Source organism: Juglans microcarpa x Juglans regia, chromosome 4S (genome assembly GCF_004785595.1).
Source record: "Juglans microcarpa x Juglans regia isolate MS1-56 chromosome 4S, Jm3101_v1.0, whole genome shotgun sequence".
Classification (NCBI taxonomy): domain Eukaryota; kingdom Viridiplantae; phylum Streptophyta; class Magnoliopsida; order Fagales; family Juglandaceae; genus Juglans; species Juglans microcarpa x Juglans regia.
This window is the reverse complement of record NC_054601.1, coordinates 11060919-11076885: the sequence shown is the minus strand read 5'-3', so window position 1 is coordinate 11076885 and position 15967 is coordinate 11060919. Positions and strand designations below refer to the sequence as shown.

Here is a 15967-nt window from a genome sequence, read left to right as displayed (position 1 = left end):
AGCATAGCCTCCTCTCAAGAACTAACAGTGGATAACAGATGAGATCCATATTAGAATTTTTATTCAATATTAGATCCATTAGGTTTTTCCTTAATAAGCAGCCTACTTGCTGATAAAGTAATATGGAAACAGCTATAACAATCAGAAAATGAGAGCCAGTTACATCGTTTCATGTAAGGTTCAATTTATGTATTTATCTCTTGTACTTGAGGCCCTCATATACTTACTATTTGAGTCAATTTTGAGTGGAGGATATTGTAACTTTCTATCAATTTGGAATGACATCAAAGATGAAGGATCAATAAGTAAGAATTTCGATCATTTATAATTACTTGGCCAAATTAAATTGTTCTAGAAGGGATATTTCCCTCCCGGCCCACTGGGATGGGCCAAGGCCAGATATTGAGGCCCATCTTAGACTAGATCCTACCCTCCCATGACCCAGTAATCACCAAAAGAGCCCGACCCACAAACTATGTTAGCAAAAAGGGAATTCATCGCGCGAGAAACAAATAGAATGGGACAGATGGGATGCACCGACCTTGACACATGCTTGTGACATCTAGCATTAAAAGACCTATGCCAACAAGTGAATGGGAGCAAGGGTAGCCCTCCATTCTCTGACGATGGGAACGAGAAGTGATTGCACCGAATGCCTATCGTCGAGATTCCACCTGGAGAACCATGCCGCATTAATGGTGTCACCCCAAACGCCACGCTGCATTAATGGCGCAACTTCAGAGGCCATGCCACATTAAAAGTCATGGCCAAGGCAACTGTGGGCATGATGCAAACCTCTAACACAGGGTACGAGAACGTCCCCCAAAATCTCGTAGAAAAACCATGCTCCAACGGCGAATAAATCTCTGAACTTTATTATTCTCCTGCAATTCTACTAGACGAAGTATTGACTTTAGCATCAGAGGCTTCGCGGACCACTACCGAGCACATTTGTCTTTATGATTACAGATAGAAACATCCAAGCCTGAGTTGCAGGAATTTAGTCCAAGTGTGCAAAATACGAACTTAACACGTTCAATTCGTAAGAGAGACAAATATGTCAACATTAAATGTAGCTCATTGAAGATTTTCGATAAGTGTAGATCCATAAATATTTAATATTATATGAACCATCTCATTTGATTAAAAAATTAAAACAGAACATTGATTGAAGGGCTGGTTTGCCCAATAAATTGCGTTTGATTGTTATCTATTAAATCACAACTTGCAACGGGCAAGTGGTTGCCGAGACGGAAGGATCCCACGATCTCTCTCTTGATTGTCAACTGCATTAATAATAATTTATTTAAAACAACTATTTAAATTAAGAAGAAATGGTAGAGTGACAACTAACAATTTGTTTACAATTATGTAATAAAATAATATTTTTTTAAATCTTATTTTAGTTTTTACATTTGATTTGATGTTTTTAAATTTAATAAAAAAATATTTTTTAAAATTGTCTATTAGTTATAAATGGGTTGTTAGCCTATTACCACTTTTTCTTAAAAGATAAAAATTTTAGTCACAAAAATATTATACAAAAATAAATTCATAAATTGATATGATTTGATGTGGTGTGTCAGTTCATAAGTTTATTTTTATATAATTTCTTTATATATGTATTACTTCTTTAATATAAAAATACCTTACGTGTAATTTAAATAATAATAGTTTGCCAAATGAATTGTAATAGTAAGTAGTACGGTCAACAACAAAATGATTGTCCTAGATAAATTATTATTAATGCTGTTGACAATCAAGAGAGAGATTGTGGGATCATCTCTCTCGGCAACCACTTGCCCGTTGCAAGTAATTGTGATTTAATAGACAACAATCAAAATGCAATTCATTTGGTAAACTATCCCTTCAATCAATATTCTCTTTTAATTTTTTAATCAAATGGGATGGTTCAAATATTTATACGAGGTCTTCACTACTCAAAAATCTTAAATGAGCGGCATTAAATATTGACATGTTTTTGTCTGTCTTCCGAAATGGACTTTTTAATTCGGCCAAATAATTAGAAATGATGCGATTCTTACTTATTGATCTTTCATCTTTCATGTCATTCCAAAATTGACTCAATTATTAAGTATTTGAAGGTCTCAAATGAAAAAGATAAACACATAAAGTGAACCCTACATGCAACATATGTTGTTACCCGGGTGAACTTTTTGGATATAAATGTTTAATAAATTTTTAACAAACTATTTTATGTGTTTATCTATCTTCTCTTTGAAATCCACAAAGTAGTCTTCCATCGCGAGACATGCCACCACACGAGAGAGAGTCTTCCACCACCATGCGCGACATATTTGGGGTTAGCGGCCTCAGATTTTTTAGATCTAACCAACCTCCACTCTTCTAGTGTAGCGCATGGTCTTCAAGCACCACCATAAATCCTAACGGTCACCCGCCAGCGATTCGACGCTTCTTCTACTTGCTATCTTCCTATATTATCACTCCTCCTAACTAAGGATTGTGGGAAAGGGTAGTGAAAGTCTCCTTCAGTTAGTCTAGATCAGTGACACGTAACACATATCCATTCATTGTGGCTTCCGGTCGTAGTATTTTAGTCCGTTTATCGAACTGTATCAAAACCGCTTCAGGTGGCTTCCCCTTGTGAGAAATGGATGGGGGTCAAGTGATTGGACTCAGATCCCTCTTCTTTTTTTTTTTTTTTTCCTGTGTTGTACTAGTTGGTTTGGAATGAATGTCGGGATCTCCCACTCTTTTATCCCTTGTATCCTGTAATTGTTTAATATATTTATAATATTGCTTGCTTTAAAAAAAAAATCTTTGGAAGAAGACTCCTACAACATTTATTATTACATGTATAAATATTCTGAAAATATTAAAGTAGCAATAAATATAGGATTCACTTTATATGTCTATCTCTCCCACTTGAGATCCTCAAGTTCAAACAAAAACTTGAGAAAATCTTGATTCTAGATCAAAGGATTTTTCAGATTATTGTTCCAAGAACGTAGAATAATTACGAGAGCAAAGGGTTTTTCTCAATTTGGTGTCGCCCATGTACCCTTAAGTAAAGTATAGGTTTGAAGATTTGAAATGGTTCAAGCCATTTTTTTAGAGAAAAATATCTTCTCAATTTTTATTTTATTTTATTTAAGTGGCTTTATAATATTTATTTTTGTCCATATAAATATTTTTCCATTATTAAATGAACAATAATAATTGTAGAACTCCTTTTAAGGACATCCTTTGTTGAGGTTCGAGTTTTATGACAAATTGATTCCAAATTGTTAGTGTATATATGTTATGTGAGTCTCACATTTGTTTAGTAATGCTCTTGCATAGTCTTTGGCCTCCTATATAGGCCAACCTTGTATAGCACAATTGATATATATAGAATTGATCAATACAATTCTATCATGGCGTTAGAGCCACTACTTTGATTCTTTTAGTTAAAGTAGTTTTCATCCTTCTCAACATTCTTCCGCTGCCTCTGTCTTCTACGACTAAGCCATTCAAGTGTTGCTCATTGTCATTAGATAGTTGCAATTGCTGTACATAATTTCAAAATCATCATGCCTAGAGCTCTGTTTACCATTGGAAAGATCTCATTGAGACCGAATCAATTCTAGCAAAATCAGTTAGATCGAAGCTCACACGAGCCAACAAAAGTTGTTGTCGTGTGGCCGACGCAACTCATGCGCCACATGCGCTCTGTAGCTCCACTTCCATGCATCTCACATGCCCCTCACTCCCTAACGTCAACCTTAGTCTTGTCAATCGCCACGTCATCCTGCCATGTCAGTAGTCATCCACGTCAGCACTATTGACTGTTGACCATTGACTTGACCATTGATCTTTGTCCATTAACTTTGACCGCTGCGTTGACTTTTTCTAACCAGGTGTTTTCTGCATAATTTCTCATGCTGATCTCATCTTTGTAGTCGATTTTTGCATATCTAGTCTCATAATGGCTCAAAATAATGAGATTCTTCATCCTATTCATGTTATATTAGATGCTAGAAACTATTTGGTGTGGTCTCAGTCCTTTCGCAGCTTTCTTAAAGGCCGTGAGCTTTGGTTCTATTGCACGGGTGATTGGACAAAGCCAGTGCAAAAAGAATAAGAACTAGCATAACAATTCTACAGCGCCTTCTCAAATGGGATAGACATAATCACCAGATCCTTACTTGGATGTACAATACCTCCATTCCAACTATCTCCAATGTATTTGGTAGCTATGATGATGATCTATCTGCTTGGACCATGTTAGCCAGGAGTTATGCTACTCCTCATGGGTTCAGAGAGTACCAACTTATGGTCGAGTTATATAAGCTCAGACAGAAGCCTATTGAATCCATCAATGACTTCTTTGATTGTCTTTGTCATATTTGGAATCGATTGATCTCTCTGATCCACTTTGGAAGGATCCCACTGATGCTGATATATATGCCATTTTTCGTGATCAGCATTGTCTCTATTAGTTTCTCATGACCGAATTTGAGCCGATTCGTGGCAACTGTTTAATCACACTCCGACTCTTTCCTTAGATATTGCTGTCAATGAGCTGATTTGTGAGGAAACTCGTCTGCAGACATTACAGACTCAGAACAAGCTCAGTGTCTTGGCTACCACTCTGTCAGTTTCCTCCTTTGACCAACCTCAACAGCTTGGTTCTGGAAAGCATGATCCTAGCCATCGCCGTTCCAATAAGTTGTTTTGTCATTATTGTAAACGTCCTGGCCATGTCATCGAGACTTGTTACCGTCGTAACAAGAAATGAACGAACTCCTACTACTATTGTTGCTAGTTTAGACTCTACTCAGGTCTATGAATCCCTTAGAGATGCACTTTAGTCTTTTGGATCCACCGTCACTCTCTCCACAACTGACTTGGAGAAGCTCCTCAATCAGGGCTTGATCTGGTTTGGTAATGCATCATCCTCCTCTGTTCTTTCTATTCTGCCTAGTAAGTCTCTCTCTTGACTTATGGATTCTGCCTATCACAATCATATGACACCCTCATTGTCCTTGCTTTCTAAAATGCATTTTGCACATCCATTAGTTGCTATACACAAGGCCAATGGATCTACTATGCTTGCTTTTAGTATTGGCTCTATCTCTACATCAAACATTTCCATTTCTGAGGTGCTTCATGTTCCTAAACTCTCTTATAACTTAATGTCTTTGGGGCAATTGGCTCAACTTGGTTACCATGCTATTGTTTACTACTGTAGTTGTATTGTGCAGGATCCAGGGATGAGACAGGCAATTGTGACATGCCCTAGAGTGGAGCATATATTTCCAATGAGCACTTTGCATCTTCCCTCAATTCCTCCTAGTCCACTCGATGGTGTTTCTGTTCTCACATTTGTTTCTTCTTCCTTCTCCCTCTGGCACTCTCGACTTGGTTATGCATCCTCTTCCTGAATACAACATTTAGTTTCTCGAGGTCGTTTAGGTTCTGTATCTCAAGATACCTTTGATTGTGTTTCTTATCAGTTAGGCAAACAACATACTTTGCCTTTTCATAGTAGTGAGTCATCGTCTACTAGTATTTTTGAGTTGATACACTCTGATGTTTGTGGACATGCCCCGTAACTAGTATCGGGGATCTCATTACTTTGTTATATTTATTGATGATTTCACTCGTTACAGTTGGGTCTATCTTATGCACTCTCGTTTTGAACTATTGCATATTTATTGTAACTTTGCAAAAATGATTGAAACCCAATTTTCTAAACGTATCAAAATTCTTCGATTTGACAATGCACTTGAATACAAACAATCTGCCTTTCAAAGTATCTTGCAAACATATGATACTATACATCAAACCTCCTGTCTAGACACCTCTCAGCAGAATGGATGAGTCGAAAGAAAATTTCATCATATCCTTGACATAGTTTGGACTCTTCTCCTATTTGCTAAAGTCCCTGGCCCATTCTAGGGTAAAGCTACCTTTACTGAAGTTCGTACCATTAACCACCTTCCAAGTCCAGTCATCTCAAATCAATCTTCATATGAGCCTTTGTTTGGATCTCCCCTGACTATACACACCTCTGTTCCTTTGGTTCTGCTTGCTTTGTCCTTCTTCAGTCTCATGAACATACAAAGTTAGAGCCACATTTTCGCCTTTGTTTTTTTCTTGGCTACAACAAGACTCAGAAGGACTATCTGTGTTATGATCCTATTTCTCATTGCCTGTTTATTGAGGTATCTACTTTTAGTCCCTTTATTTTTCAATTCTTTGCATTAGAGCCTTTTCCAGATGAGCAATCCAATCATTCTGCACTTGTGTCCATTTCCAATGTTCCATGCATTCCACCTACTCATTCTATGGACACTCTTAGGCCATGATCTCTGTCTCTTGAGCTACCTCCTTGCCCCGCCTATGGATCACACAAGCAACCTTTCCCTTCGCCATTCTTCTCAAGTAAGATTTCTTCCTACTCATCTACATGATTTCCATTGTTACACTACCGTTGCTACTTTGCACGAGCCTAACTCCTATCGAGAGACATCCATTAATCCTTTATGGCAGGATGCAATGACTGAGGAACTTGATGTATTATATAAGAACCATACATGGGATTTGGTTGATTTGCCTCCTAGAAAGTCTGTGATTGGTTGTAAGTGGATCTATAAGATCAAGACTTGCTCAGATGGTTCTATTAAGAGGTATAATGCTCGTCTTGTTGCCAAAAGTTTCACACAGGAATATGGCATTGATTATGAGGAGACTTTTGCCCCAGTTTCCCGTCTCTCCTCTGTTCGCTCTCTCTTGACTGTTATGGCCTCTCGTCAGTGGAAGCCCTTTCAGATGGATGTCAAAAATACCTTCTTGAATGGTCTCTCTCATCCACTAGCCAAGGTCTGCTGCCTCCGCCGTGCTCTCTATGGCCTTAAGCAAGCCCCTCACACCTGGTTTGCAAAATTCACCTTTACGGTTTCTTGCTTGGGCTACTCCCTTAGTTCCTATGACTCGGCCCTCTTCATTCTTTATTCCGACAAAGGTCTCATTTTGCTACTACTATATGTGGATGACATGATTATTATTGGTGATGATCTTAATGGCATTTAGGAACTTAAGGACTTCCTGAATCATAAATTTGAGATGAAAGATCTTGGCCACCTTAGTTATTTTCTTGGCTTGGAGATCACTTCCTTAGTAGATGGATTCTACCTCACCCAAGCCAAGTATGTCTCTAATCTTTTGTCTCAAGTTGGCCTTACTAACATCAAGGTTGCTGATACACTCATTGAGCTTCATGCACATCTGACCCCATCATGTGGAGAATTATTGTTTGACTTTGCACTTTATCGACAATTGGTTGGTTGCCTTGTTTACCTTACAATCACTCGTCCATAAATTTCTTATGTTGTGCATTAGGTAACCCAATTCATGTCTGCCCCTCGAACAGTCCACTCTATTACTGTCCTACGAATTCTTCAGTATCTTAAAGGCACTCTCTTCCACGGTTTGCACTTTTATACTCAGTCTCCACTAACTCTTCGAGCATACTCTGATGCTGACTGGGCAGGTGATCCCACTGATCGCCATTCCACCACAAGTTACTACTTCCTTCTCTGTTCCTTATTGATCTCTTAGCGTTCAAGAAGCAAACCATTGTCTCTCGATCTAGTACTGAGGCCGAGTATCATGCCCTGACAAACACCACCGCTAAACTCCTTTGGCTCTGATGGTTACTACAGAATTTAGGTGTACCTCTTACTTCTACCACTCCTCTTTATTGTGACAATCACTCTACCATCCAGATTGCTCATAATGATGTTTTCCATAACCGGACCAAGCGCATTGAGATTGATTGTCATCTCGTTCGTCATCATTTGCTACAGGGTTCTCTTCAGTTACCCTCTGTCTCCTCTCAAGATCAGCTTGCCGACATCTTTACAAAGTCTCATCCTACAGCTCGGTTTCGTTATTTGGTTGACAACCTCAAGGTGGTTTCTCATCCCCCTTGAGTTTGAGTGGTGGCTGTTAATGTATATGTGTTATGTGGGTCTCACATTAGTTTAGTAATGCTCTTGTATAGTCTTTGGCCTCCTCTATATAAGCCACCTTGTATTGCACAATTGATATATATAAAATTGATCAATACAATTTTAACACAAATAAACTTAAAATTAAATTTTTAGTTGAAATTCACACTATATATTAGGGCGATGGTTCTACTAGAAGAAAGGCATTCATAAAGTATGAGTATTTTAACGTATTAGGATTCTTGTAATATTTAATAACTAGATGTATACTGGCAGCATAGAAAATTATTATGTTTTTTTAATTATTATATTTTTACTTTTTTTAAAAAAAATTGACATAATTATCAATTTTTTATAATTTTTTCTTTTAAAAAAAGAGAAGTTTACATTGATGTGAAACGTAAGTTCTAATTACTACTCTGTCAAGAAAAAGAAAAAAAAAAGGAAAAAGAAACAAAATTAAGTTATGTGGGAATTTCCGAGTGTTGGTATTTTTTAATAAATAATTTTTATTAATAACATTTCTTTTAAAAGGTCATAACCATTGGTTTCCATCAGTTGAAGTTTTGTGGCATTATTTACAGCTAATTAAACGTTCGTCTTCATTAAGGCAATGGGAATATAATCTGGCAGCTGTAATTCTTTATTGCTCATTGTTAAGATATTTTTCTAACCAAACCGTTTCAACTTTTCCTCTCTTTAATACTCTTTTTTACCGGCTCTTTATTAATGGTGTAATAAATTAGCGCAATCGGCTTTTAGTTAATTGGCTGCTATTAGTACCATTGATGGCCAACGTCTTTTTCCTTGTCAGTTTCTTTTTCATTTATTGCCCAATTGCCGGATGGAGGAAAAAGATTATTTTTTATTTAAATAGTTGAGCTTATTGAGAGATGGTGTGATTCGTCTAGTATTGTTTTCCATTTGAGCGTGGGGGTTGTTTTTCTATTCAACATTGAGAAAAATCTCTAGAGAGACTCAAAAGAGGGTTGTAGTTAGATAATTTTGAAAATATTTTCAAATAAAAGAAATATTTTCTTTTGATAGAGCTTTTGAGCTCAGCCGTTTGTGTAAAATTAGTTTGAGCTATACGACGATGAGTTAGATTATTATATTCTAGAGGAGTCAAGTCAAGATGAATTATGCTATACCAATTAAAATAAGTTTTTGTATATTACAGAGAGTTTAAATCTCTTTAAAAAGAACGAAATTTTCGTACGATTTTGTTTAAATCTTAATTTTATAAAAATTATATTACTGTGTATTTTATCAATACCGAGAAATTGACATTTTGTCTCGGAGTCTGTCTTTTGTCCTTTAAATGCATTGTGTCTGATCAGTGCAAACCGTTGACGTTCCACACAGAGAGAGAGAGAAACCCAACTGAAGCGTGTGAGCTGCATGAGAAATATATAAAACGGAGGGATCCCCATTCATATTTTGTTGAGTTATATCTTTCTCTTATCAAAACTAATTCTTGAAGAAAGCAAGGGAACGTTTTACAGTTTTAATTATTTTGGTGAAAGATGAAGTTTTGCAAGAAGTACCAAGAATACATGCAAGGCCAAGAGAAAAAAATACCCGGGCTCGGCTTGAAGCAGCTAAAGAAGACATTGAAGAAGTGCCGGAGAGATCTCCAGTCTGAGAACGAGATTAATGGGGTCCATGACAACCAAACATGCCCTGACCATTGCCCAGGTACGTAATTTGGAAGGAAAAAGGCAGTTGCAAGTGTGTGCTTGTGTGTATATATATTAAATTCTATGGTGTGTACAACACTAAAGTGCTTACATGAATTTCATAACTTATTTGAATTTCCTTTTTTACCCAATCTATCTGGATTCTTGCTCTTTTCCCTTATCTAGATTAGTTTTTTTTTTTTTTTTTTTTTTTTTTTCATTTTTGGGGTAATTTGTTGGATTTTTATAAAGGTGGTGAACTTCTCTTCCTTATCTGTTTTTTAAGGAATTTTACATGTATTATTTGTTGCCATTTTTTCTATCAGAAATACCGCAGAGAATACTTCTTTGACTTTTCCTGCTATTTTTTTTTTTTTGGATAAATTCCAAATAATAATGATTCCTTTGGTTCTATTTTGATCCCAAATATATTTAGAGGGGTGAATAGGTGTTTTCTAAGTTTACTGGACTATTTAAATTTATAATCAACCAATTAATCATATCACAGTAAATAATTAACACATCAATTTTGGTTACGAAATTTGATAACGAAGTGAAAACTTATTTGAAGAACGTCTTTAAATTTAAAAGCATTCCAGATGTAAGCCACTACCTAAAATTCACTATAGAAATTAAATTCGTTACAACCAATTTAGAAATACTTACAAAACCCTTTGAAGTAACTAAATCTGGCTTGTAACACCATTATATATAAATAAATATATTGTATATAAATATATACAATTTATTAAAGACTTAAAATTATATTCAAGTCATTGGATTGCCTTAATCTCCTATGCCAACCTTTATATAGGAGGCCAAGGCAATACAATAGTCATCTTTAAGCAATGTGGGACTTATTGTATTGCCTTGGCCTCCTATGTAAATGTTGGTTTAGGAGGCCAAGACAATCCAAAATCTAACTCTAATGAGTTTAAGTTCTTTTTATATTTATAAATTTTAATTTATTATTTTAATTATATTATAATTTTGGTCTAAAAAAATATTTTTAGACCAAAAAATTTATTTTTTAAACACAATCTGTTGGCCTAGGCGGGGGGCGGGGCGGAGGTCTGGGAGTCCAAGAAGACCTAAGTATAACAACTGTTGGTGTAGAAGGCTTTAGGTCCGATTGTGGAACAATAGGAATGGGTGCACCAGACTCCCTCTCCTTGTCACTCTCACCTCTATTCTACACTGTGATCTTAGAAAATTTATTCAGGCTCACAAATTGAGACTCGTGAGGAGCTACTTCTACGATATCTATCGACGTACTGGATTTGTCCTTCTACATGACTTTCTCATTAAAAATCACATTCCTAGTCCTGATAATTTCTAACTTTGATCATCCCAAATGCGATAGTCAAATGACTCATCCCCATAACCAATAAAGAAACACTTTCTTGATTTGACATTAAGTTTGCTACGAGCTTTAGAATCAATGTGAATATAGGAAACATAACAAAAGGTTTTTGAATGAGAAAGTTTCACCTCATTTCCGCTCCAAACCTCGTTAGGTTGTTTGCACTCTATCGGAACTAATGGCCTTCGATTGATCAGATAAATTGTAATGCTAACTACATCTGCCTAGAATGTTGGTGGTAACCCCGCATGCAACCTCATACTCTTAGCACATTTATTGATGGTCTTGTTCATATGCTCAGTAACACCATTCTGTTGTGGGGTCCTGTGAACGGCCCAAGTAGTTTAGCTTCAAATTGGTTTCTATCTCAACCAAGGCTTTCTATTTCTTGAATATCTCAAACACATCAGATTTTAGTTTCAAGAAATAGACTCATATCTTTCTGTTGTAGTTATCAATAAAAGTGAGGTAATACCGAGAACCTCCAAGCGATGAGACTGGGGAAGGTCTCCACAAATCCATGTGTATAAGTTCCAGCTTCTTGACCTCAGTGGTTCCACAAAATACAACTCTCACACATGTCCCGATTAACTGACTTTAGCTCTGGTAGCTTTCCCTTTGATAGAAGTACCTTCATCCTTTTCCGACTCATGTGACTAGTTTTCTAACCACGAGCCAATACCGCCACTCCTCTTGTGACCTTCCATATGCCACCCAAAAAGACTATCAAATGATTGTCATCATCAAGTTGTCCCACAGAAATCGAAATTTTCTTTAGCTCAAGAATATGTCTAAATTTTTGTAAAGTCTACATATATCTATTTGGGAGTACAATGTCATCATCTCCCACTCCCACTACATCCAGTGCTTCTCCATCAACCAAGTACACCTTACCAAAGTCATTAATAACATAGTCGTCGATGATTTCTCTATATGAAGTGGTGTGAAATGAAGCTACTGAATCCAAGATCCAATCATCAATTGGATTGTCAACTGCAAGAAGTAGAACATCATGTACTTCTTTAGTCACCACGTTTGTAGTGTCATTCTCTGTTTTCTTCAAATATTTGCAGTTTCTTTTAAAGTGACCAGCCTTACCACAATTCCAGCAAGTGCTTTGTTGCCTAGACCTTGACTTGCTTTTACCCCTATTCCTTGATTTTGATCTACCCCTATTTGAGTTTCTATCATGTCCTCTGCCCCGAGTATCAATATTTAGGGCAGAACCTGAACCAAGGGTCTAACCAGAATCTCTTATGTGCACCTCAGGAAGAATCAAATCTTAGATATCATCATATTTGAACTTTGTCTTACCAACAAAATTACTCACAGTCATTCTCATTGCCTCTTAACTATTCGGCAATGATGCCAACAGAATCAATGCATAGATATCATAATCAAACTCAATTTCAACAGACAAAAATTGATTTGTGATAGTATTTAACTCATTCAAATGTAGGGCAACCAATGTACCTTCTGAAATTTTCAGATTGACAATTTCTTCATCAGATGCATCTTGTTATTTGTTGAAGGCTTCTTGTACATCCCAGACAAGACTGTCATAAGAACCGCAGTGGTCTTTTCCTTGGTAACGTTGTGTACAGCTGATCTTGATTGAGTTAGCCGAATAAGTCTCAGGACCTGTCGATCTAACATGTTCTAATCAACATCTTCCATATTGTCCAGTTTCTTCCCCAATAGAGGAAGACAGAGTCTCTCCGTATAGATAATCCTCGATCTGCATCCTTCAATACTTGAAGTCTATGCCGTCAAACTTGTCAATTCCAGACACCTTCAATTCTTATTCAGCCATTGTCTCATTTAGACCCAAACCTTGGCTTTTGATATTAGTTGTTGTTGTGAAATGATAAGAGAAAAAGTAAAGCAAAACATAAATCAATCACAGTCGACACAAAATTTACATGGTCGGCAACATGCCTACGTCCACAGTGCTGTAGAGGATTTTACTTAGAGAAAAGTAGGATTTCACTATGGAGCAATACAATGTCTCTCTCTCTCTCTCTCTCTCACTCTCTCTCAAGGTTGTCTTTATTTTCTGTCACTGTTTCACTTGGCCGTGCAAAACATATAAACACATATATATAGGCATTTAGTGGAAAATCTAGCAAATTCAATTATCGGGTTATTCACTTAAGCAAGTTGTAGTTTGCTTGAGTGACTGTCAAACAAACATCGAGTGAACTCTCTGCCTGAGTCTCGCTCCAGCTAACTGTAGAGAGAGTATAGAGAGGGCTCCTTGTTTGACGTTCGCTTGAGCATATGTCGGGCGAACTTTCTCTTTGCCCCCACTCGGGTCTAGAACCAAGCTCCACAAACCCAACAACTTTTAATACCAAGATTGACACTTTGATTTTTCTTTTTTAAGCTAATATTCTGAAGCTAATTGATATTTTGGAAGCGCGTTACCAGAACTAGTAACGATTGCAGTGGACAAGGCAGGGAAACTTCAGGCTCTAAAACATATATGTAGTGAAAATAAGTTATTTGGCTTTATCCAACTCTTCTGTTCATTTCCCTTCATCTGTAGTTACTATACTCTCTCTCTCTCTCTCTCTCTCTCTCTCTCTCTCGATTGCCATTTTTTATTGAAATTTGATGATCTTTTTTAGTTTTTACAGAAAGCATTGAGCCAAGTACAATGATAGGCTGACTACTGTTTTATATCATCTTGGGACACTAATACTAATCTGTATTTCAAGATCACACGTACATAACATAGGAAAAAAACTTGACACGTTTCTATTGTTTTGCGTCGGATATCATGTGTAGTCTGCGATGCAACCTTCTTTCCTTCTATTCTCAAGGAAATGTCTGCAGTAGTAGGTTGCTTCAATGAGCGTGCGCAGAAATTGCTTGAGCTACATCTTGCTTCTGGCTTTCGAAGGTACTTAATCTGGTTCAAAGGCAAGAAACAAACCAACCATGGTATCTTAATCCAAGAAGGAAAGGACCTTCTTACTTATGCACTGATCAACGCCGTTGCAATTAGAAAAATTCTAAAGAAATATGACAAGGTATATCAGCCCACTATTTGAAATTCATATTAATTTTATAATTTGATTATTCTTCGTTTCTTTGGTTGTTCTTTATGGATTTGCTTGAATACTACCTTTTTGCCGTTATATTCATTACTCTAAGCAAGGTCAGGCATTCAAGTCACAAGCCCAAAGCATGCATATTGAAATTCTTCAGAGTCCCTGGCTCTGTGAGCTCATGGCTTTCCACATCAATTTAAGGAAAAACAAGGTCGAAATTAGCAAGGCACTGGCAATGTTTGAGGGCTGCAACCTCACATTCAATGATGGGAAACCATCACTTAATTGTGAGCTTTTTGATTCTGTCAAAGTTGATATCGACTTGACTTGTTCTATATGCTTGGTAAGTTTCCAGCTTTCATTTTGCTAAGGAACAAGTCCTGCATATTCCGGGACTTGGCATTACCTATGTCAACCAAACTAAATTTAAGGCTCAAAAGAATGTCTAGGTTTGTGGATATGCATGACCAAGAATTTTTTTATTTTTGTTATTATTATTATTTTTATTGGGGAAGGAGGGTTTCGAACTCCAAACTTCTATTTTAGAGACTGGGGTTATGTCAATCAGGCCACATGCCTTTGACATGACCAAGAAATTGCTTAGCCCTACTCTGGTTTCTAATTTCACTAGACTTCCACAAGGCGAGTTCTTAGAAGTCAGGCTTCCATATTGTGTCTCTGGGTCTTCAAGACTAATATTTGATCAGTATAAAACCTAAAAGACTTCAGATTTTAAGGATCAGCGAAGACATCTGCCTTCTATATCTCAAGAACATTGATGATTATTGACTTTGTGGAGAAACAGTAGTCTGTCTTTATGGTGCTTCATTGAGAAGCCCTTCATTTAAAGTTTTATTTTCTTTTTGGGTGACAGGATACAATCTTTGATGCGGTTTCCCTCACTTGTGGCCATATATTCTGCTACCTGTGCGCTTGCTCAGCCGCTGCAGTGACTATTGTCGACGGATTAAAGTCAGCAGAGCCTAAGGCCAAATGCCCTCTCTGCCGAGAGGTAAGTTGCCGATTTATCTTTCAATTTCATATATTGGTATAGGTCTCTCACTCTCTTTGTTGATGATACATTGATAATGTTGTGGTGTTACATGCTGCAAAATGTTTGAATAGTTCTTTCATTCGCCAGAAAAAAATAACTCTTCACTTTGTAAATTCATTTCTGTCGATTTTCAGGCTGAAGTTTATGAAGGTGCTGTACATTTGGACGAACTTAATATTCTATTAAGCCGCAGGTATGTCTTTTTTAGTCAAACTTTATGGTTTAAGAAAACATGGAAAATTGGAATTAATAAAAAAGAAAACATAATTTCCTTAATTACTCAAAACACACAACTTTGAACAGCTGCAGTGAATACTGGGAGGAGCGGCTTCAGTCGGAAAGAGTGGAGAGGATTCGGCAAACAAAAGAGCACTGGGAGAACCATTGTCGGGCGTTTTTGGGTGTCTAGTTAGGCAGGGCTAGCTTGCTCGTCCTCTTATTCCAGAAATTATAGATGCCTTTGATATTCTTATGTTTCTTGTAGAGTTCTTTTTTATTTAGTATAAAATCTGTACATAGATTGTTGTTATGATGTTTGATTTATTGGAATGGTTTCAGATGGTCTTTGCTTAACCAAATGGGATGTATGGTTCACGAAACAGAGAAGAAAACAATGCTTAACATGGTGTCTTAACTACGTTTGTTAAAACAATGCTTATGAAATTAGACAGTTTCTCTCACTGTATATATAAACCCATACGCACTATGTAAATTCATTCATTTTTACTTCCTGTTCTGGATTTTCCTCATTTGCTTTTCTGATATCGTATCGGAGAATTAAGCTCTGCTGTTGCGCATATGATCTGTCTTCTTTTTCTTTTCTTTTCTTTCTTTCT

General features: G+C 36.8%; 1 protein-coding gene across 1 annotated transcript; it reads left to right on the top strand.

The window, feature by feature from the left end:
- The first annotated feature begins 9370 nt into the window (after positions 1–9370).
- LOC121262286 (probable E3 ubiquitin-protein ligase BAH1-like 1) lies at positions 9371–15666 on the top strand. The gene is made up of 6 exons (XM_041164690.1): positions 9371–9677; positions 13812–14056; positions 14166–14420; positions 14952–15089; positions 15266–15324; positions 15435–15666. The coding sequence occupies exons 1-6, from the start codon at positions 9506–9508 to the stop codon at positions 15538–15540; spliced, it is 975 nt and encodes a 324-aa protein (XP_041020624.1). The 5' UTR covers positions 9371–9505; the 3' UTR covers positions 15541–15666.
- The last annotated feature ends 301 nt before the right edge of the window (positions 15667–15967 follow it).